This window comes from Silurus meridionalis, chromosome 1, assembly GCF_014805685.1.
Source record: "Silurus meridionalis isolate SWU-2019-XX chromosome 1, ASM1480568v1, whole genome shotgun sequence".
Lineage (NCBI taxonomy): Eukaryota > Metazoa > Chordata > Actinopteri > Siluriformes > Siluridae > Silurus > Silurus meridionalis.
Genome location: NC_060884.1, coordinates 35219973 through 35244972, shown reverse-complemented (window position 1 = coordinate 35244972; position 25000 = coordinate 35219973). Strand labels below are relative to the sequence as shown.

General features: G+C 43.6%; 1 protein-coding gene across 4 annotated transcripts in view; it reads left to right on the top strand.

Annotated features, from left to right (window-relative positions):
* The window catches only part of dip2bb (disco-interacting protein 2 homolog Bb), a 44703-nt gene that overhangs the window by 18512 nt on the left and 1191 nt on the right, over positions 1 to 25000 (top strand). For 2 of the 4 annotated variants that reach the window (XM_046845940.1, XM_046845950.1), the window contains 19 exons: positions 217 to 331; positions 5366 to 5505; positions 5614 to 5750; positions 6071 to 6151; positions 7677 to 7804; positions 8168 to 8282; positions 8680 to 8881; positions 9185 to 9297; positions 9628 to 9651; positions 17038 to 17118; positions 17499 to 17622; positions 21334 to 21455; positions 21976 to 22087; positions 22376 to 22485; positions 22591 to 22721; positions 23939 to 24107; positions 24250 to 24420; positions 24503 to 24564; positions 24964 to 25000. The exon at positions 24964 to 25000 is cut by the window's right edge and continues 21 nt beyond it. In XM_046845940.1, the coding sequence (XP_046701896.1) occupies positions 217 to 331; positions 5366 to 5505; positions 5614 to 5750; positions 6071 to 6151; positions 7677 to 7804; positions 8168 to 8282; positions 8680 to 8881; positions 9185 to 9297; positions 9628 to 9651; positions 17038 to 17118; positions 17499 to 17622; positions 21334 to 21455; positions 21976 to 22087; positions 22376 to 22485; positions 22591 to 22721; positions 23939 to 24107; positions 24250 to 24420; positions 24503 to 24564; positions 24964 to 25000 (2174 nt within the window). The remainder of the gene's footprint in view (positions 1 to 216; positions 332 to 5365; positions 5506 to 5613; positions 5751 to 6070; positions 6152 to 7676; positions 7805 to 8167; positions 8283 to 8679; positions 8882 to 9184; positions 9298 to 9627; positions 9652 to 17037; positions 17119 to 17498; positions 17623 to 21333; positions 21456 to 21975; positions 22088 to 22375; positions 22486 to 22590; positions 22722 to 23938; positions 24108 to 24249; positions 24421 to 24502; positions 24565 to 24963) is intronic. The other 2 variants (XM_046845960.1, XM_046845968.1) reach the window with 1 other exon arrangement.

Genomic DNA, 25000 nt, shown 5'->3' with positions numbered 1-25000 from the left:
ACACTCACTCACTCACCACACACTCTCTGTCTCTCACTCACTTACTCATTTACTTACTCACTTACTCACTCACTCTCTCTCTTCTCTCTCTCTCTCTCTCTCTCTTTCACTCACTCACTTACTCACTCTCTCACTCACTCACTCACTTTCTCTCTCTCTCACACTCACTCTCTCACTCACACTCTCTCTCTCTCTCTCTCTCTCTCTCTCTCTCAGGGTCTGTGTCGTCTTGTGATGCATATCTGAACGTGTTTCAGGCTCATGGGTTGAAGCCGGAGGTGATTTGTCCGTGTGCTACGTCCCCTGAGGCCATGACTGTCGCCATACGCAGGTGTGTATTGAGCAACCACACAACTCTCCGCTAACACACTGCTACACATCACTACAGCACAATATACACTGCTACACAACACTACACAACACTACACACTGCTACACAACACTACACAACACTACACACTGATACACATTACTACAGCACAATACACACTGCTACACATCACTACAGCACAATACACACTGCTACACAACACTACACAACACTACACACTGCTACACAACACTACACACTGCTACACATCACTACAGCACAATACACACTGCTACACAACACAACACTACACAACACTACACTGATACACATCACTACAGCACAATACACACACTGCTACATCACTACACACTGCTACACAACACTACACACTGATACACATCACTACAGCACAATACACACTGCTACATCACTACACAACACTACACACTGATACACAACACTACAACACTACACACTGCTACACAACACTACACAACACTACACATTGCTACACAACACTACACAACACTACACACTGCTACACAACACTTCACAACACTACACACTGATACACATCACTACAGCACAATACACACTGCTACACATCACTACACAACACTACACTGCTACACATTACTACACAACACTACACACTGCTACACAACACAACACACTGATACACATTACTACAGCACAATACACACTGCTACACATCACTACAGCACAATACACACTGCTACACAACACTACACAACACTACACACTGCTACACAACACTAAACAACACTACACACTGATACACATCACTACAGCACAATACACACCGCTACACATCACTACAGCACAATACACACTGCTACAACACTACACACTGCTACACAACACTACACAACACTACACACTGATACACATCACTACAGCACAATACACACTACACATCACTACAGCACAATACACACTGCTACACAACACTACACACACTGCTACACAACACTACACAACACTACACACTGATACATCACTACAGCACAATACACACCGCTACACATCACCACAGCACAATACACACTGCTACACCTTACTACAGCACAATACACACTGCTACACAACACTACACAACACAACATACTGCTACACAACACTACACAACACTACACACTAATACACAACACTACATAACACTACACACTGCTACACCACATTAAAATACACTACACACTGATACACATCACTACACACACACTACACACTGCTACACAACACTACACACTGCTACACAACAGTACACAACACTACACACTGCTACACACACTACACACTACACACTGATACACAACACTACACATCACTACAGCACAATACACACTGCTACACAACACTACACAACACTACACACTGCTACACAACACTAAACAACACTACACACTGATACACATCACTACAGCACAATACACACCGCTACACATCACTACAGCACAATACACACTGCTACACAACACTACACACTGCTACACAACACTACACAACACTACACACTGATACACATCACTACAGCACAATACACACGCTACACATCACTACACAACACACTGCTACACACACACTGCACAACACTACACAACACAACACTACACACACTACACACTGATACACATCACTGCAGCACAATACACACTGCTACACCTTACTACAGCACAATACACACTGCTACACAACACTACACAACACAACATACTGCTACACAACACTACACAACACTACACACTAATACACAACACTACATAACACTACACACTGCTACACCACATTAAAATACACTACACACTGATACACATCACTACACACACACTACACACTGCTACACAACACTACACACTGCTACACAACAGTACACAACACTACACACTGCTACACACACTACACACTACACACTGATACACAACACTACACAACACTACAGCAAAATACACACTGCTACACATCACTACACAACACTACACACTGCTACACAACATTACATAACACTACACACTGATACACATTACTACAACACAATACACACTACACATCACTACACAACACTACACACTGCACAACACTACACAAGACTACATACTGCTACACAACATTACACAACACTACACACTGCTACACAACATTACACAACACTACACACTGATACACATCACTACAGCACAATACACACACTGCACACAACACTACACACTGCTACACAACACTACACAACACTACACACTGATACACATCACTACAGCACAATACACACGCTACACATCACTACAGCACAATACACACTGCTACACAACACTACACAACACTACACACTGCTACACAACACTACACAACACTACACACTGATACACATCACTACAGCACAATACACACCGCTACACATCACCACAGCACAATACACACTGCTACACCTTACTACAGCACAATACACACTGCTACACAACACTACACACTGCTACACAACACTACACAACACTACACACTGATACACAACACTACACAACACTACAGCAAAATACACACTGCTACACATCACTACACAACACTACACACTGCTACACAACATTACACAACACACACACTGCTACACAACACTACACAAGACTACATACTGCTACACAACATTACACAACACTACACACTGCTACACAACATTACACAACACTACACACTGCTACACAACATTACACAACACTACACACTGCCACACATCACTACAGCACAATACACACTGATACACAACACTACACAAGACTACACACTGATACACAACATTACACAACACTACACACTGCTACACAACACACACAACACTACACACTGCCACACATCACTACAGCACAATACACACTGCTACACAACACTACACACTGATACACAACACTACACAAGACTACACCACATTACAATACACTACACACTGATACACATCACTACAACACTGGACAACACTGCTACACAACACTACACAACACACACTGCTACACAACACTACACACACTGATACACAACACTACACAACACTAAACACTGCTACACTACACATTGATACACATCACTACAGCACACACACACAGCTCCACAACACTACACAACACTACACACTGCTACACAACACTACACAACACTACACACTGATACACAACACTACACAAGACTACACCACATTACAACACACTACACACTGATACACATCACTACAACACTACACAACACTACACAACACTACACACTGATACACAACACTACACAACACTAAACACTGCTACACTACACATCACTACAGCACAACACACACTGCTACACAACATTACACAACACTACACACTGCTACATATCACTACAGCATAATACACACTGCTACAACACTACACAACACTACACACTGATACACAACACTACACACTGCTACACCACATTACAATACACTACACTGATACACATCACTACAGCACAATACACACTGCTACACATCACAACACAACACTAGACACTGCTACACAACACTACACAAGACTACACACTGCTACACAACATTACACAACACTACACACTGCTACACCACATTACAATACACTACACACTGATACACATCACTACACAAGACTACACACTGCTACACAACATTACACAACACTACACACTGATACACATCACTACAGCACAATACACACTGCTACACATCACTACACAACACTACACACTGCTACACAACACTACACAAGACTACACAACATTACACAACAATACACAACACTACACACTGATACACATCACTACAGCACAATACACACTGCTACATCACCGAACAACACAACATTACACAACATTACACAACACTACACACTGCTACACACACTACACACACACACACTGCTACACAACATTACACAACACTACACACTGATACACAACATTACACAACACTACACACTGATACACATCACTACAGCACACACACACTGCTACACATCACTACACAACACTACACACTGCTACACAACACTACACAAGACTACACACTGCTACACAACAATACACAACACTACACACTGATACACATCACTACACAACACTACACACTGCTACACAACACTACACAAGACTACACACTGCTACACAACATTACACAACACTACACACTGATACACATCACTACAGCACAATACACACTGCTACACATCACTGCACAACACTACACACTGCTACACAACACTATACAAGACTACACACTGCTACACATTACACAACACTACACACTGCTACACAACATTACACAACACTACACACTGATGCACAACATTACACAACACTACACACTGATACACAACACTTCACATATACGAGGTGATATGAAATGTTTGGAGACTCGCTCTGTTTAAAAGAATGTACTTTATTTATCTACGTTTCCACACACAACATTCCCCTTGTTCAGCAGTACAGCGCTCCAGCATTCTTCTCAAACGTGTCCTGCTCTTCTTTTCGAAGTGTGTCAAACACCCTATCCGATTCGCACCATGTGTTCCACAACAGTGTAAAAACTGAAACCTTTGTGCTGAGTCTTCATCTTAGGGAAGAAGGTGAAGTCCACAGAAGCCAAATCTCATTGCAGCATCTGTGGGAGATTTGCCTGGTTTCATGCTGTCTGTGATCAAATAGTACACGTGGTAACACGTGAGTCAGAACAGCACCAGTTGCACGGCTCCCGATGTAAACAGGACGATGTCTTTTGGTAGGTCAGTGCGCCTTGTGACTGTGCGTGCAGCTTAGTGCTGCCATCTGTTGGTGTGTTACAAAATTAGTCTTGCAACTTTGCGATACCACGGTGTACATTACTCTCTCCTGCTTGTCAATCACAGTGATGTCAGCCAATCAGTGAGCTCGTATGTGAGGAAGAGGGCATTTAGGGTTCTTTAGGGTTCTTTCTGTGCAGGATGAGCTGCAGGTTGAGATGATGTGCTGCTTCATCTTCCTCAGCGTAAAATGTTATTTCTGTTATGATGTAAATTGTATATGCAGACCTGGAGTCCCCGGGGCCCCACTCCCTGCCCGGGCCGTGCTCTCTATGACAGGTCTGAGTCACGGGGTAATCAGAGTCAACACGGAGGACAAGAACTCCGCCCTCACTGTACAGGATGTGGGCCATGTGATGCCTGGTGGTGAGTGACCTGCTGTCTGGCCTTTTCTAGAAAGGTTTTGGATCCAGAGTTTGTGTTCTCTACTTAAGAAACAATGAAGTACAAACTTTTGCACGGTATGTGTTTCAGCATTGATGTGTATCGTGAAGCCGGACGGGCCGCCGATGCTCTGCAAGACCGACGAGATCGGAGAGATCGTAGTAAACTCTCGTGCTGGAGGAACCTTGTACTACGGCCTGCAGGGAGTTACCAAGAACACATTTGAGGTCTGGTTAGACACACACACACACACATACAACACACACACACACACACACAACACACACACACACATACACACACACAACACACACACACACACACACACACACACACACACACACATACAACAAACACACACAACACATATACACACACACACACACACAACACACACACACACAAAACACACACACATTTACACACACATCTACACACACATACACACACAGACACACACACACACACACACACAACACACACATACACACACACACACTCACACACACACACACACACATTCTTGACATTTTTTTTAAACTTGCAGGTGATCCCTGTGAACGCGAGTGGAGCTCCTATCGGGGAAATCCCATTCGTACGCTCAGGACTGCTTGGGTTTGTGGGACCGGTAAGAGTCATATAAATTAAATCCTAGAATTAATTCATTAAGACTTTATGATTATTATTTTTTTGAGGGCGGGGCAACATACGACCTCAGGCTTTAATCCAAAGGTTGTGAGTTCAGATCCCAGCCACACCAAGCTGCCACTCCTGGGCCCCTGAGTAAGGCCCTTAACCCCGCTGCTGCTCTGTTGTATTAATGATATAAATGTCTCTAGATAAGAACATCTGCCAAATGAAATGTTAATGGAGAGACGGCTGGCAGGTTCACCACCAAAAAAATGGCTTTCACTCAAAACCACGGCTTCCACTCCCCTGTAGAGAGAATTGGGCTGCTTTTTTTACTTAGCTCCGGTTCCAGCTCGTTCCACTTGGGAATCATCATCACCAGAGACATGAGGCCACCTTTCTCCATGGTTTTAGAAGGTTGAGATGGTATATCTGAAGTACATTGTTTTTATCTCTGCGTCTAATCTCGTAGTTGAGTTCTCCAAATCATAATTTAACCTCAAAGGGTCTTTTCCACTTGTGCGTGCCGTGGGTAGTTATATGAGTACTTTCTCTCCTGAGCGATAGCAGATCTGCCCAGGCTTCCCTCCTAAAACTGTGATATCAGGATCAGCTTCCTGTAGGGAGGAAAACACAGGCACAGACGTGTTAGGAGGCGGGAATAGGGGGAGAAGAGTGTCTCAGGGGAACTGATCCCTGTTTCCAAAGCAATGGGGTGGAAGGAGGGTGTTGCGAGTGAGAGATAGAAGGAGTGAGGAATAAGAGAGAGAAACAGTAGGGGCACCTCACCAACAAATAGTCTTCAGAAAACTAAGTGCTTCAGCACCATCAGGGTGATGATCCTGTCGACGTCATGCTCCTTCTCCAGCAGACACTTCCAGCTCAGCTCAGCTCACAACCTCATTCTGCCACAATCACAATTTTGCATGAACGTATACTTTTCCGTGTTTGAAGCACGTCTCCACCACATGGGTGTGTATCGTAATATTTGATCCCTCTGGCACTTGGCCACACCCCCTCTCTCACCACAGCCAGGTCCTGGTTTTAATTAAATAAGTAATGTAAAGACACAATCCAGATACTGAAGTATGAAAATGACGTGTCCTGTGTTCTGGAGTAAGAACAGGAGCTCTGAGGATTTGGACTGTAGTTAATGTCAACAGTCTGCTACACTGACTCAGGACTACAGTTTGCTCTGATCTCCATCACTGCACCTCAACATCGTTTATCTGTAATAAATGGACATTCGGTGGAACCCAGATGAGGATGAGGTTCCCTCTTGAGTCTTGTTCCTCTCAAGGTTTCTTCCTTCTGCATCTCAGGGAGTTTTTCCTTCACCACAGTCTCCACCGACTTATTCATCAGGGACAAACTTACACTTATAAACAACATCTTCATTTTTATCTCCACATTATCTGTGTAAAGCTGCTCTGAGACAATGTCCATTATTAAAAGCTCAAAACAAATAAACATGAATTTTATTTAAATTACTCTGTGTAAAAGTCTCATGGTGGTTGTTTCAGGGAAGTCTGATATTCGTGGTGGGGAAGAACGAGGGCTTGCTGGTGGTCAGTGGGCGACGCCACAACGCTGATGACCTCGTGGCTACGGCTCTGGCTGTGGAGCCGGTGAAGACCGTGTACAGGGGCAGGTGTGTGCTCTATACTGACACCTAGTGGTCAACAGGATAAACTTCAGAAATGAAAGATTGAAGCCCTGCACACGTTTATACACTTTTTCAAAATGTATGAAATGAAAATGTTGCATTTTTATTGCATCTAACATTAACATAACTATGCAGTAATTTTTAATAACACACAGACACACACACACACAGGATCACACCCATTCAGCTGGCGGCAAATGTTTTTTGAAAAACATTTAAAAAAAAAAAAAATTCATATACATGTTTGTGGGACCTTCATTTTTTCAGCTTTGTGTCGTATAGTGATTTGTATTTCTGTGTGTGTGTGTGTGTGTGTGTGTGTGTGTGTGTGTGTGTGTGTGTGTGCAGGATTGCAGTTTTTTCAGTGACAGTGTTTTATGATGAACGGATTGTGATCGTAGCAGAACAGAGGCCTGATGCGAGTGAAGAGGACAGTTTTCAGTGGATGAGCAGAGTGCTGCAGGTCCTCTCAAATTATCTGTTAATCCCCATATCCTCATTTATTTTAATCCCTCCTCATTTACTTATTTGCTTATCTTTATTTATATTAATCTCACCTCCTTGTTTACTTAATCCTGCTTTCTTATTGGCTTTAAGCTCGCCTTCTTTGTGTCTTTAATGCCACCTCTTCATTTACTTAATCTAGCATCCCTACATCTATTAACCCCACCTCATTCTTCTTTATTTAATCACATCTTTTTATTGGATTTAATTCCACCTTGGTGGAGTTGGTGCGTGTGTAGCCCAGGTTAAAACGTCAGAAGAAAGTCAAAGTCTAGAAAAAGGTTCTCAGTAAGAATGTCCTCAGTAAACACTCTGACCTTTCTTTAACACTGGTTGCTTTATTTTCTGTGCTCCAGGCCATAGACAGCATCCATCAGGTGGGTCTGTACTGCCTGGCTCTGGTTCCTGCTAACACGCTGCCCAAAACTCCTCTGGGTGGAATTCACATCTCTGACACTAAACAGCTCTTCCTGGAGGGGGCGCTGCACCCCTGCAACATCCTCATGTGCCCCCACACCTGCGTAACTAACATGCCCAAACCTCGCCAGAAACAACCAGGTCAGTGTGTGTGTGTGTGTGTGTGTGTGTGTGTGTGTGTGTGTGAATAACGAGGGATCTGGAAGCCCTGCCCATGCAAAAACACTATTGTATGTCATCAAAATATTAAAATTGAGAATTCGGTTCCTTTTCACTGTAGCACAGAAAGTCCATCAGACTTGATGAAGCTCCTCCTACATGGGTGGAGCCAAGTGATACATCCAGTAGGTGGCGATATATCAGTGTGTTTCTGCCTGGGTGAGTGTGTAAAGTGTATTGTTTTAGTTTTTTTAGATCTTTCATCTTCATGTGTTGTGTGTACAGTGGGTGTAGGTCCTGCCTCCATCCTGGTTGGGAACCTGGTTGCTGGAAAGAGAATCGCTCAGGCAGCAGGACGAGATCTGGGATTGATCGAGGACCAAGACCTGGTCAGAAAGGTAGGGAGAGAAAACACACCTCACACACTCACTGTAACCTATAAAAAGTGTTTTGTACCATACTGTTTTTCTCTACAATGTGTGTGTGTGTGTGTGTGTGTGTGTGTGTGTGAGAGAGAGAGAGAGAGAGAGAGAGAGAGAGAGAGAGGGAACATAGTGAAAACGTAAAATAAACTTTTTGTCCATGTGATGATCACACACAGAAACAAAGAAAGGATAACAGTCAACACACAAGTAGACTATAATGTGTGTGTGTGTGTGTGTGTGTGTGTGTGTGTGTGTGTGTGTGTGTGTGTGTGTGTGTGTTTTAATGCCTTCCTGGGGATGTAGCTGTGCATGTGGCCCACTATGATGGTAAGAAACATTTATTGTTTTTTAGTGTGTGTTTGTGTGTTGCAGGTGTGTGTAAGAATTACTGCAGGTGTGTGTGTATTAGTGCAGGTGTGTGTGTATTAGTGCAGGTGTGTGTATTAGTGCAGATGTATAAGTATTAGTGCAGGTGTGTACGTATTAGTGCAGGTGTGTAAGTATTAGTGCAGGTGTGTGTGTAGTGCAGGTGTGTGTTTATTAGTGCAGGTGTGTAAGTATTAGTGCAGGTGTGTGTTTATTAGTGCAGGTGTGTGTTTATTAGTGCAGGTGTGTGTGTATTAGTGCAGGTGTGTGTTTATTAGTGCAGGTGTGTGTGTATTAGTGCATGTGTGTGTTTATTAGTGCAGGTGTGTCAATATTAGTGCAGATGTGTGTGTATTAGTGCAGGTGTGTGTGTATTAGTGCAGGTGTGTGTGTATTAGTGCATGTGTGTGTAGTAGTGCAGGTGTGTGTTTATTAGTGCAGGTGTGTGTGAATATTAGTGCAGGTGTGTGTTTATTAGTGCAGGTGTGTGTGGATTAGTGCAGGTGTGTGTGAGAATTAGTGCAGGTGTGTGAGCATTAGAGCAGGTGTGTGAGTAGTGCAGGTGTGTGTATTAGTGCAGGTGTGTATTAGTGCAGGTGTATAAGTATTAGTGCATGTGTGTGTAGTGCAGGTGTGTGAGTATTAGTGCAGGTGTGTGTGAGTATTAGCAGGTGTGTGTATTAGAGCAGGTGTGTGAGTATTAGTGCAGGTGTGTGTAGTAGTGCGGGTGTGTGAGTATTAGTGCTGGTGTGTGTGTATTAATGAAGGTGTGTGTGTGTATTAATGAAGGTGTGTGATTATTAGTGCGTGATTAGTTATTAGTGTGTGTGTTAGTGCGGTGTGTGAGTATTAGTGCAGGTGTGTGTGTATTAGTGCAGGTGTGTGTATTAGTGCAGGTGTGTGTATATTGGTGCAGGTGTGTTAGTATTAATGCAGGTGTGTTAGTATTAATGCAGGTGTGTGAGTATTAGTGCAGATGTGTGAGTATTAGAGCAGGTGTGTGAGTATTAGAGCAGGTGTGTGAGTATTAGTGCAGGTGTGTGTGTATTAATGAAGGTGTGTGTGTATTAGTGCAGGTGTGTGTGTATTAATGAAGGTGTGTGATTATTAGTGCGTGAATGTTAGTGCGGGTGTGTGAGTGTTAGTGCAGGTGTGTGAGTATTAGTGCAGGTGTGTGAGTATTATAACAGGTGTGAGTATTAGTGCAGGTGTGTGTATTAGTGCTGGTGTGTGAGTATTGTGCAGGTGTGTGTGTAGTGGTGCAGGTGTGTGTATTAGTGCAGGTGTGTCTGTGTGTGTGTGTGTGTGTGTGTGTGTGTGTGTGTGTGTGTGTGTGTGTGTGTGCAGTTGTGTAAGTATTAGTGCTGGTGTGAGTAGTAGTGCAGGTGTGTGTGTATTAGTGCAGGTGTGTGTGTATTAGTGCAGGTTTGTGTATTAGTGCATGTGTATGTATTAGTGCAGGTGTGTGAGTAGTAGTGCAGGTGTGTCTGTATTAGTGCAGGTGTGTGAGTAGTAGTGCAGGTGTGTGTATTAGTGCAGGTGTGTGTGTATTAGTGCAGGTTGTGTGTGTTAGTGCATGTGTGTATGTATTAGTGCAGGTGTGTGAGTATTGGTGCAGGTGTGTGTGTATTAGTGCAGGTGTGTGTATTAGTGCAGATGTATAAGTATTAGTGCAGGTGTGTGAGCATTAGTGCAGGTGTGTGTATTAGTGCAGGTGTGTGTGTATTAGTGCAGGTGTGTATGTATTAGTGCAGGTGTGTGTGAGTATTAGTGCAGGTGTGTGTATTAGTGCAGGTGTGTGAGTATTAGTGCAGGTGTGTGTGTAGTAGTGCAGGTGTGTGTGTAGTGCAGGTGTGTGTGTGTAGTAGTGCAGGTGTGTGTGTATTAGTGCAGGTGTGTGTTTATTTGTGCAGGTGTGTGAGTATTAGTGCAGGTGTGTGAGTATTATTGCTGGTGTGTGAGTATTAGTGCAGGTGTGTGAGTATTAGTGCAGGTGTGAGTATTAGTGCTGGTGTGTGAGTATTAGTGCAGGTGTGTGTATTAGTGCAGGTGTGTGTATTAGTGCAGGTGTGTGAGTATTAGTGCAGGTGTGTGTGTATTAGTGCAGGTGTGTGTGTATTAGTGCAGGTGTGTGTGTGTATTAGTGCAGTGTGTAAGTATTAGTGCAGGTGTATGTGTATTAGTGCAGGTGTGTAAGTATTAGTGCAGGTGTGTGTATTAGTGCAGGTGTGTATGTATTATTGCTGGTGTGAGTAGTAGTGCAGGTGTGTGTGTATTAGTGCAGGTGTGTGTGTGTGTATTAGTGCAGGGGTGTGTATTAGTGCAGGTGTGTGAGTATTATTTCTGGTGTGTGAGTAGTAGTGCAGGTGTGTTTATTTGTGCAGGTGTGTGAGTATTAGTGCAGGTGTGTGAGTATTAGTGTAAGTGTGTGAGTATTATTGCTGGTGTGTGAGTATTAGTGCAGGTGTGTGTATTATTGCTGGTGTGTGAGTATTAGTGCAGGTGTGTATTAGTGCAGGTGTGTCTGTGTGTGTGTGTGTGTATTAGTGCAGTCGATGAGTATTAGTGCAGGTGTGTGAGTATTAGAGCATGTGTGTGTATTAGTGCAGGTGTGTGTGTGTATTAGTGCAGGTGTGTGAGTATTAGCAGGTGTGTGTGTATTAGTGCAGTGTGTAAGTATTAGTGCAGGTGTGTGTGTATTATTGCTGGTGTGTGTGTCTGTATTAGTGCAGGTGTGTGAGTAGTAGTGCAGGTGTGTCTGTATTAGTGCAGGTGTGTGAGTAGTAGTGCAGGTGTGTGTATTAGCAGGTGTGTGTATTAGTGCAGGTTGTGTGTTAGTGCATGTGTGTATGTATTATTGCTGGTGTGTGAGTAGTGCAGGTGTGTGTATTAGTGCTGGTGTGTAAGTATCAGTGCAGGTGTGTGTGTATTAGTGCAGGTGGGTGTATTAGTTCAGGTGTGTGTGGGTGTATTAGTGCAGGTGTGTGTATTAGTGCAGGTGTGTGTATTAGTGCAGGTGTGTGTATTAGTGCAGGTGTGTGTGTGTTATTGCAGGTGTGTGTGTGTGTAGTGCAGGTGTGTGTGTAGTAGTGCATGTGTGTGTGAGTATTAGCAGGTGTGTGTATTAGTGCAGGTGTGTGAGTATTAGTGCAGGTGTGTGAGTATTAGTGCAGGTGTGTGTATTAGTGCAGGTGTGTGTGTATTAGTGCAGGTTGTGTGTGTATAAGTGTAGGTTTGTGTGTGTATTAGTGCAGGTGTGTGTGTATTAGTGCAGGTGTGTGTGTATTAGTGCAGGTGTGTGTGTATTAGTGTATTAGTGCAGGTGTGTGTGTAGTGCAGGTGTGTGTGTGTGTATTAGTGCAGGTGTGTGTAGTAGTGCAGGTGTGTGTGTAGTAGTGCAGGTGTGTGTGTGTGTATTAGTGCAGGTGTGTGTTTATTTGTGCAGGTGTGTGAGTATTAGTGCAGGTGTGTGAGTATTATTGCTGGTGTGTGAGTATTAGTGCAGGTGTGTGTATTAGTGCTGGTGTGTGAGTATTAGTGCAGGTGTGTGTATTAGTGCAGGTGTGTGTGTATTAGTGCAGGTGGGTGTATTAGTTCAGGTGTGTGTGGGTGTATTAGTGCAGGTGTGTGTATTAGTGCAGGTGTGTGTATTAGTGCAGGTGTGTGTGTATTAGTGCAGGTGTGTGTGTATTGCAGGTGTGTGTGTGTATTGCAGGTGTGTGTGTGTAGTAGTGCATGTGTGTGTGAGTATTAGTGCAGGTGTGTGTGTGTATTAGTGCAGGTGTGTGAGTATTAGTGCAGGTGTGTGAGTATTAGTGCAGGTGTGTGTGTAGTGCAGGTGTGTGTGTATTAGTGCAGGTTGTGTGTGTATAAGTGTAGGTTTGTGTGTGTATTAGTGCAGGTGTGTGTGTATTAGTGCAGGTGTGTGTGTATTAGTGCAGGTGTGTGTGTATTAGTGTATTAGTGCAGGTGTGTGTGTATTAGTGCAGGTGTGTGTGTGTATTAGTGCAGGTGTGTGTGTAGTGCAGGTGTGTGTGTGTAGTAGTGCAGGTGTGTGTGTGTGTATTAGTGCAGGTGTGTGTTTATTTGCAGGTGTGTGAGTATTAGTGCAGGTGTGTGAGTATTATTGCTGGTGTGTGAGTATTAGTGCAGGTGTGTGTATTAGTGCTGGTGTGTGAGTATTAGTGCAGGTGTGTGTATTAGTGCAGGTGTGTGTATTAGTGCAGGTGTGTGTAGTGCAGGTGTGTGTGTATTAGTGCAGGTGTGTGTATTAGTGCAGGTGTGTGTGTGTATTAGTGCAGTTGTGTAAGTATTAGTGCAGGTGTGTGTGTATTAGTGCAGGTGTGTAAGTATTAGTGCAGGTGTGTGTGTATTAGTGCAGGTGTGTATGTATTATTGCTGGTGTGTGAGTAGTGCAGGTGTGTGTGTGTGTATTAGTGCAGGTGTGTGTGTGTATTAGTGCAGGGGTGTGTGTATTAGTGCAGGTGTGTGAGTATTATTTCTGGTGTGTGAGTAGTAGCAGGTGTGTGTTTATTTGTGCAGGTGTGTGAGTATTAGTGCAGGTGTGAGTATTAGTGCAGGTGTGTGTGTATTGCTGGTGTGTGAGTATTAGTGCAGGTGTGTATTATTGCTGGTGTGTGAGTATTAGTGCAGGTGTGTGTATTAGTGCAGGTGTGTCTGTGTGTGTGTGTATTAGTGCAGTCGTATGAGTATTCGTGCAGGTGTGTGAGTATTAGAGCATGTGTGTGTGTATTAGTGCAGGTGTGTGTATTAGTGCAGGTGTGTGTGTGTGTGTGTATTAGTGCAGTTGTGTAAGTATTAGTGCAGGTGTGTGTATTAGTGCAGGTGTGTGTATTATTGCTGGTGTGTGTGTCTGTATTAGTGCAGGTGTGAGTAGTAGTGCAGGTGTGTCTGTATTAGTGCAGGTGTGTGAGTAGTAGTGCAGGTGTGTGTATTAGTGCAGGTGTGTGTATTAGTGCAGGTTGTGTGTGTTAGTGCATGTGTGTGTGTATTAGTGCTGGTGTGTGAGTAGTAGTGCAGGTGTGTGTGTATTAGTGCAGGTGTGTAAGTATCAGTGCAGGTGTGTGTGTATTAGTGCAGGTGGGTGTATTAGTTCAGGTGTGTGTGTATTAGTGCAGGTGTGTGTATTAGTGCAGGTGTGTGTATTAGTGCAGGTGTGTGTGTATTAGTGCAGGTGTGTGTGTGTATTAGTGCAGGTGTGTGTGTTGTGCAGGTGTGTGTGTGTATTAGTGCAGGTGTGTGTGTAGTGCATGTGTGTGTGTGTGTATTAGTGCAGGTGTGTGTGTTATTGCTGGTGTGTGTATTAGCAGGTGTGTGTGTATTAGTGCAGGTGTGTGTGATTAGTGCAGGTGTGTGTGTATTAGTGCAGGTTTATGTGTATTAGTGCAGGTTGTGTGTGTATAAGTGTAGGTTTGTGTGTGTATTAGTGCAGGTGTGTGTATTAGTGCAGGTGTGTGTGTGCATTAGTGCAGGTGTGTGTGTATTAGTGCAGGTGTGTGTGTATTAGTGTATTAGTGCAGGTGTGTGTGTATTAGTGCAGGTGTGTGTGTGTGTATTAGTGCAGGTGTGTGTATTATTGCTGGTGTGTGTATTAGTGCAGGTATGTGTATTAGTGCAGGTGTGTGTGTATTATTGCTGGTGTGTGTGTGTGTATTGGTGCAGGTGTGTGTGTGTGTGTGTGTGTATTACTGCAGGTGTGTGAGTATTGGTGCAGGTGTGTGTGTGTGTATTAGTGCAGTGTGTGTGTGTAGTGCAGGTGTGTGTTAGTGCAGGTGTGTGTATTGCAGGTGTGTGTGTGTGTAGTGCAGGTGTGTGAGTATTGGTGCAGGTGTGTGAGTATTGGTGCAGGTGTGTGTGTATTAGTGCAGGTGTGTGAGTATTAGTGCAGGTGTGTGTGTGTGTGGTGCAGGTGTGTGTGTGTGTGCTGGTGTGTGAGTATTAGTGCAGGTGTGTGTGTGTAGTGCAGGTGTGTGTGTATTATTGCTGGTGTGTGAGTATTGGTGCAGGTGTGTGTGTATTATTGCTGGTGTGTGAGTATTAGTGCAGGTGTGTGTGTGTGTGTGTGTGTATAAGTGCAGGTGTGTGAGTATTAGTGCACGTGTGTGTGTGTATTAGTGCTGGTGTGTGTGTGGTGCTGGTGTGTGTGTGTGTGGTGCAGGTGTGTGTGTATTGGTGCAGGTGTGTGTGTATTATTGCTGGTGTGTGAGTATTGGTGCAGGTGTGTGTGTGTATTAGTGCAGGTGTGTGTGTATTAGTGCAGGTGTGTGAGTATTGGTGCAGGTGTGTGTGTATAAGTGCAGGTGTGTGAGTATTAGTGCACGTGTGTGTGTATTAGTGCTGGTGTGTGTGTATTAGTGCTGGTGTGTGTGTGTATTATTGCATGTGTGTGTGTATTACTGCAGGTGTGTGAGTATTAGTGCAGGTGTGTGAGTATTAGTGCAACGTGTGTGTGTATTAGTGCAGGTGTGTGAGTATTAGTGCAGGTGTGTGTGTATTAGTGCAGGTGTGTGTGTATTAGTGCAGGTGTGTGTGTATTAGTGCAGGTGTGTGAGTATTAGTGCAGGTGTGAGTATTAGTGCAGGTGTGTGTGTATTAGTGCAGGTGTGTGAGTATTAGTGCAGGTGTGTGTGTAGTGCAGGTGTGTGTGTGTGCTGGTGTGTGAGTATTAGTGCAGGTGTGTGTATTAGTGCAGGTGTGTGTGTATTATTGCTGGTGTGTGAGTATTAGTGCAGGTGTGTGTATTATTGCTGGTGTGTGAGTATTAGTGCAGGTGTGTGTGTGTGTGTATAAGTGCAGGTGTGTGAGTATTAGTGCACGTGTGTGTGTATTAGTGCTGGTGTGTGTGTATTAGTGCTGGTGTGTGTGTGTGTGGTGCAGGTGTGTGTGTGTAGTGCAGGTGTGTGTGTATTATTGCTGGTGTGAGTATTAGTGCAGGTGTGTGTGTGTAGTGCAGGTGTGTGTGTATTAGTGCAGGTGTGTGAGTATTAGTGCAGGTGTGTGAGTATTAGTGCAGGTGTGTGAGTATTAGTACATGTGTGTGAGTAGTAGTGCAGGTTTGTGAGTAGTAGTGCAGGTGTCTGTGTATTATTGCATGTGTGTGTGTGTATTAGTGTAGGTGTGTGTGTATTAGTGTAGGTGTGTGAGTATTAGTGCAGGTGTGTGTGTTAGTGCAGGTGTGTGTGGTTTTGTGCAGGTGTGTGTGTATTAGTGTGGGTGTGTGTGGTTTTGTGGAGGTGTGTGTGTATTAGTGCAGGTGTGTGTGTGGTTTTGTGCAGGTGTGTGTGTATCAGAGCTGCTCAGGTCATTTACATTCACGTCCTGTTTTAGCATCATTACCTGTCAGAAGCTCTGCAGTGGAGAGCACAGACAGACCCCGACCACGTGCTGTATGTACTGCTGAATGCAAAGGTAACACACACACACACACACACACACACACACACAAGCACACACACTCGCTATCCACTTTTTCAGGAACATCTGCTGATCTCCTGCTAGGATTTTTACATATAACAGTCTGCAAAGTTTACACTGAATGCTAATGTCCTGTGAGAGTTCTGGTCTTAAGGCTGAAACATCTCTGATGAGAGATTAGAGGAGATCACATGATGTGAAGCGCTTTATACAACCACATTCAGCTAAAAAGCATGTCACCTAAAAGAGCAGAAGAGCACATTGCTCAAAACACAGTTGATAGTGAGTGTATACTGGGTGTAAAAGCGTGCTTATTTTGTGTGTGTGTGTGTGTGTGTGTGTGTGTATTCGCATGTATGTGTGTGGGGGGGTAGGGCGTGGCAGTTTGCACAGCTACATGTGTACAGCTTCACAAAAGAGCTGAGAAGATCGCTGCAGCGCTCATGGAAAGAAGTGGAATTAGCATTGGAGAGAACATTGTGCTGTTATACCCACCAGGTGAACAACACACACACACACACACACACACACACACACACACACACACACACACACACACACAGATTAATCATAAACTATTTATAAATAGATCCTAATTAGACCTAGTATTACCATCCATCTCTCATTTATTAAGCTAATTAATATAGGAGTGCATAATGAGCGTATAATGAATATTATAATGAGCATATACTGAATATTAACACTCTTAATTACATGTAATACACGTCATTCTGTACATGTAGAATTTTATTTATAAACAGTTTTAATGAGTGTATACTGAATATTAATGCACATGTAATGGACTTTTTATGAGCATATAATAAACATTCACAAGTGTATACTAAATACTGATGTACATGCAATAGGCATTAACGATTATATAATGGACTTTAACAAGCATATAGTGAATATTAACAAGCTTATAATCAACTATAACAAGTGTATATTAAATATTGATGAGCATGTAATGGATATTAGAAGTATATAGTGAATATTAATAAGCATATAATCAATATTAATAAGCATATAATGGACATTAACAAGTGTACAGTGAATATTAATGAGCGTATAGTGGACTTTAACGAGCATATTGTAAATATTTAGTTAAGATTTGAGTGTTTAGTGAATATTAACAAACATGTAATGGACCATAATGTGAAGCGGTGAGGTGGAAGATCAGTGGTTAAGGCTCTGGGTTACTGATCAGAAGGTCAGGGGTTCAAACCCAGGTATCACCAAGCTGCCACTCTTGGGCCCTTGAGCAAGGCCCTTAAACCTTTGTGCTCCAGGGGTGCTGTATCATGGCTGTCGCTGTGCTCTGACCCCGTCTTACCATTACTAAATTTCATGAAGAAAGAATTCTACTGTGCTATAAGGTACATGTGACATTCAAACAGCACCTTTTTTTCCTTTTTGTATAGTGAATATTAACAAGTATGTAATGAATGTTAACGGGGGCATTATTGACATTTCAAGCAGTTAAATAATATTAATGTGTATACTGAATATTACCAAGCATACATACAATCACATTCAAATGTACACACGTAATTTTGTACATGTAGAATTAGTTTAAATAAAAATAAAAGTAACTCAATCCAGTCATCAGTGTTGCACAAGTCAGGTGAGTCTCAGTGTCGGTCCGAGTCTGGATAAATGTGGAGGTTTGTGTTATGAAGGACGTCCAGCGTAAAACATCTGCTAAATCTAATATACGGATCAGGAATCAGAATTTCATAGCGGATCGGTCGAGGCCCGGATTACCAACAACCTCCACAGGTATCATTAACAACAGGGTACTGGTGTAAACTGTGCTGCTGTTGGCTGAAGGAGGAGAGGGAGAGGAGGAAGACGTCTACAGAGACAGCAGGGAAAGGAGAAGTGGAGGAGAGTGGAGGTTCAGGTTGGTACTTTATGGATGTGGAAGGGCAGATGGTGGTAGATTTTGCTAAAAGGATGGAAATGGCAGTGGTGAACACGTATTTTAAGAAGAAGGAGGATCATAGGGTGACGTATAAGAGTGGAGGAAGGTGCACACAGGTGGACAATGTTCTATGTAGGAGATGCAACCTGAAGGAGATTGGAGACTGTAAGGTGTTAGCGGGGGACAGTGTAGCTAGACAGCATCGGATGGTGGTCTGTAGGATGGTTTTGGCGGTGAAGAAGAAGAGGAGGAGAGTGAGGACTGAAAGAAGAATAAGATGATGGAAGCTGAAGGAGGAAGAGTGTAGTGTGAGGTTCAGGGAAGAGGTCAGACAGGGGCTCGGTGGTGGTGAAGAGGTGCTGGATGATTGGGGAACTACTGCAGAAGTGATGGGAGACAGCTAGAAAGGTACTTGGTGTAACATCTGGAAATAGAAAGGAAGACAAAGAGACGTGGTGGTGGAATGAGGAAGTGCAGGAGAGCAGAAGGAGAAATAGTTTGGAGAAACAGAATTGGAATCGACAGAGTGATGAGAAAAATAGGCAGGAGAACAAGGAGATGCGGCAGCAGGTGAAGCGGGATGTTGGTGAAAGCCAAGGAAAAGGCATATGAGGAGCTGTAGGAGAAGTTGAACACTGAGGAAGGAGAAAAGGATTTGTAGCGATTGTCCAGGCAGAGGGACCGAGCTGGGAAGGATGTGCTGCAAGTTAGAGCAGTAAAGGATGGAGAGGGAAATGTGTTGATTAGTGAGGAGAGTGTGTTGAGAAGATGGAGGGAGTATTTTGAGCAACTGATGAACGAGGAAAACGAGAGAGAGAAGGTTGGATGGTGTGGAGATGTGAAGCAGGATGTAGATAGGATTAGTAAGGAGGAAGTGAGAGCAGTGATTAAGAGGATGAAGAGTGGAAAGTCGGTTGGACCAGATGACATACCAGTAGAAGCATAGAGATGTTTAGGAGAGATGCAGTGGAGTTTTTAACCAGATTGTTCGACAGGATTTTGGAAGGTAAGAAGATGCCTGAGGAATGGAGAAGGAGTGTGCTGGTACCGATCTTTAAGCATAAAGGAGATGTGCAGACCTGCAGTAACTACAGGGGAATAAAGTTGATCAGTCACACCATGAAGTTATGGGAAACAGTAGTGGAAGCCAGGCTGAGAGAAGAGGTGACCATCTGTGAGCAGCAGTATGGTTTCATGCCGAGGAAGAGCACCACAGATGCATTATTTGCTTTGAGAATGTTGATGGAGAAGTATAGAGAAGGTCAGAAGGAGCTGCATTGTGTATTTGTGGATTTAGAGAAAGCGTACAACAGGGTGGGGTGAGGAGTTGTGGTGTTCTATGAGGAAGTCTGGTGTGTCAGAGAAGTATGTGAGGGTGGTGCAGGACATGTATGAGGACAGTGTGACAGCAGTGAAGTGTGCAGTAGGAACGACAGACTGGTTTAAGGTGGAGGTTGGACTGCATTAAGGATCGGCTCTGAGCCCTTTCCTGTTTGCAGTGGTGATGAACAGGTTGAAGGACGAGGTCAGACAGGAGTCTCCCTGGACTATGATATTTGTGGATGATATTTTGATTTGTGGTGAGAGTAGGGAGCAGGTGGAGAAGAGCCTGGAGAGGTGGAGGTACACGCTGGAGAGAAGGGGAATGAAAGACAGTAGGAGTAAGACATAGTACATGTGTGTGAATGAGAGGGGGGGCAGTGGAGTGGTGTGGTTGCAGGGAGAAGAGGTGGAGAAGGTGGAGGAGTTCAGGTACCTGGGGTCAACAGTGTAAAGTAATGGAGAGTGTGTTGGAGAAGTGAAGAAAAGAGTGCAGGCAGGGTGGAGTGGGTGGAGAAGAGTGATAGCAGGAGTGATTTGTGATAGAAGAGTATCTGTGAGAGTGAAAGGGAAAGTTTATAGGACTGTGGTGAGACCTGAGATTAGAGACAGGGAGTTTATTAGAGGGACAGCGCATGTAGTACGTTTTGGAGATAAGGTGAGAGAGGTGAGATTGAGATGGTTCGGACATGTGCAGAGGAGGGACATGGGGTATATCAGTAGAAGAATGCTGAGGATGGAGACACCAGGAAGGCGGAAAAGAGGAAGACCAAGGAGGAGGTTTATGGATGTGGTGAGGGAAGACATGCAGGTAGTTGGTGTGAAAGAGGCAGATGTAGGGGACCGGAGGGTATGGAGATGGATGATCCGCTCTGGCGCCACCTAATGGGAGAAGGGAAAATGAGTTTATACTCTGCTTCATTACCGTAAATTTAAATTGTGTGTGTGTGTGTATGTGTGTGCAGGTATTGATCTGATTGCAGCGTTTTATGGCTGTCTGTACGCTGGTTGTATTCCCGTCACGGTGCGGCCGCCACACCCACAGAACCTCTCAGCCACATTGCCAACAGTCCGCATGATCATTGACGTAAGTGTGTGTGTGTGTGTGTGTGTGTGTGTGTGTGTGTGTGTGTACAAATTAATGCGTGACAGATTACATTTTTATCATTGATTATGTAGTTTAGTGTTTACAGTCAATCATTTTATGCATCAACCAATCATTTTGGTTTAGAGTCAGAGTTGTCCAATCAAATCGCAGGTATTATCTGTCAATCACAAATGTGACATCCATCACATTTATTATGTACATTGTGTTTATTATGTGCACAAAATTATTACATAAATTTGTTTGGTCATATTAAAAATTACGAGTTCATCCAATCAACCAATCGATCAATTAATCAATTCATCAAGTTCTAAGTGTAAATTGTAAAAGTGAAATTCCAGCTCGTTACATAACCTGTACAGCTATAACATGGGAATAAAACACTGTAATACATTAATCATATGTGTGGTAGCAGCAGCAGGAACTTTATCCAACTTTGAGTTGGATGAAATGTTGTAGGTGTGTATGAGGGAATGAGAAGTGTGTGTTGCATCTGTTACAGGTGAGTAAAGCCGCCTGCATCCTCACCACTCAGATTCTTACCAAGATTCTGCGATCTAAAGAAGCCGCTACTTCGGTAAACATAAAGACGTGGCCCATCATAATAGACACAGGTACCGACCCCCCCGTCCTGCTCCGCATGTGGACTCATAGTGAAATCAGATCAGCTCAGTTCCAGTGTTACCTTTTTGTCACCCATTTTTCACCCCATAACTGTCTTTTTTAAATATTATTTTCTTCTCATTTTAGCTTGTAATGTATTTTTTAGCAAACTTTCTGTTCAATGTTCCCATTTTTCCAGATGTAGATCTGCATGGACTGGTTTTAGATCAATGAAGCATCATTACAGAGTAGTGTAGATCTGTGTTGTAGAATTAAGTCTCTTTGCTTTTGGCTCATAGATGATCTTCCCCGTAAAAGACCTCCAAACATCTACAAACCTCCGTCTGCTGATGTGATCGCTTACCTGGACTTCAGCGTGTCCACCACAGGCATGCTCACGGGAGTCAAAGTGAGAACACACATCACCATCTCAATAAATATAGATCAATATCTGGAGTGTATATGTGAGTGTGTGACTGGATGTAATCTGATTATCTTGTTGGTTGGTGATCAGATCTCTCACTCGGCGGTCAGTGCTCTGTGTCGCTCTATAAAGCTGCAGTGTGAGCTCTACTCCTCTCGCCAACTCGCCATCTGCCTCGACCCGTACTGTGGACTCGGCTTCGTACTCTGGTGTCTGGCCAGGTAAACCCCACTCACATTAGCGGGTCGTGTATTTGGTATCTGGACCTTCAGTGAGGACGTACCCGACTTAATCCACCTCTTAATCCACCACAATCACATCACAATTATAGAAACCATCAATACAATACAAACACACAATATAACAACACGTGCATTACAGAGAGACGTTTCACATCTGGAGGTAAAAACCATTTTACTAAAACAACAAACCCAGTTACACTCCAAACCTCTACACTACAACCACAACTGTGCACCTACAACATCTGGAGCAGTTCACAATTAATATTCATCTAATAACATGACAAAAACATTCAAATGTAAATAAAACACAACCTACTCACCAGAGATGCAGACTCATAATGTGCAGCGCCCCCCAGAGGCTGTAATCCAGTGGTACCGCTCGTATTCACTGGTCTGGAGGTGGAGAACAAACACTTTCCCGGGCTGAGACACGCTAGCTAGCTTCAGGGTTGGTGATCTTCTCACCATGTCTAGCGTTTCTTCACAATGGATTTTTAAGTGTCTGAGACCAAATCAGTTTCTCTTCCTCCATAAAAAAGTTATCAGATGTATGAACGTGTGCAGAGCTACACACGTGTTTTACCAGTCGAACTCGGCTGTAACAGTTTCCCTCTGACCAACCAATCAGAGGACGGAACAATGCTGACGCTATTCTGGGCCAGTGAGCTGCTCTGTGAGGAGAATCTGAAATCTGATTGGATAAAGAAACAGAGCTGTTGGTAATATTCTCTATGGTAAAAGTCCAGCAGTACTGATTCTGAAGGCTCTGTGTAGATTAGATTCACATGGCAGCACATAGAGGCTGAAATCTGATTGGACAAAAAATCTAACATCCACATACACGTACTGAAGCAGTGCAGCCGAGAGAAACACTACCACATGAAGAGAAGAAACTGATTAATAAATTAATACAATTTCATAGAATAAATATTAGAGTTTATGGTGTAAATGTAGATCAGTGCTTCTGATAGTGTTTAGACCAGCAGAGAAGTGTTCCCTGACCCTGACCTCCAGCCACTGCCACACACACACACACACACACACACACACACACACATATATATATTTCAAAAGGCACAGTTATGTATGTGACAAATAAAATGTAATTTTTGTTTAATGCATTGATTGTATGAAATAAGAGATTATTTCAGTGTGTGTGTGTGTGTGTGTCTGTGTGTGTCTGTGTCTGTGTGTAGTGTGTACTCAGGTCATCAGTCGATCCTAATTCCTCCTCTGGAGTTGGAGAGTTCGTTATCTCTGTGGTTGAGCACGCTGAGTCAGTACCGCGTCAGAGACACCTTCTGCTCCTACTCTGTCATGGAGTTGTGTACAAAAGGACTCGGGGGACAAACCGACATGCTGAAGGTACACACACACACACACACACACACACACACACACACACACACACACACACACACCTGTTTACTGAATCAGAAAAGCAGTGACACACACACTGGATGAAGTGGAAATCTGTGTGTGTGTGTGTGTGTGTGTGTGTTTGAAGGCTCGGGGAGTGAACCTGGCATGTGTGAGGAGTTGTGTGGTCGTAGCTGAAGAACGTCCACGTCTGGCTCTTACTCAGTCCTTCTCCAAACTGTTTAAAGACCTCGGTCTCTCCACCCGCGCCGTCAGCACCGCCTTCGGCTCCCGAGTCAACCTCGCCATCTGTCTACAGGTACATGAGCAGGGGGTCTCACCTTCGTCTCACTTTCGTCTCACCTACGTCTCACCTGGGTCTCAAATGTTATTTTTCTCAGGGTACAACTGGTCCTGACCCCTCTACTGTATATGTTGACATGAAGTCACTACGGCATGACAGGTACAACACACACACACACGTACATGCACACACACACACACACACACACACACACACACACACGCATGCACACACACACACACACACACACACACACACACACACGTACATGCACACACACAAACGCACGCACGCACACGCACACAGCTTTATAATTATCTGAAAAAAAATTTTTTTTGAACAAATAATATTATTTAGTATATTTTGTCATATATTCCTTTGTGTGCAAAAGTTTGTGCCCCCAAAATCAAATCAATAAACTGTTACTGTTGGAAGTGAAATATTAAAATAACCAAATTTGCATACAGCTGTAGCTTCCAAATGAAGGAAAGGATTGTTGTGATTATTAATTATATAACACATCAGCTGAGTGCGTGTGTGTGTGTGTGTGTGTATCAGGGTGAGGCTGGTGGAGAGAGGAGCACCTCAGTCTCTT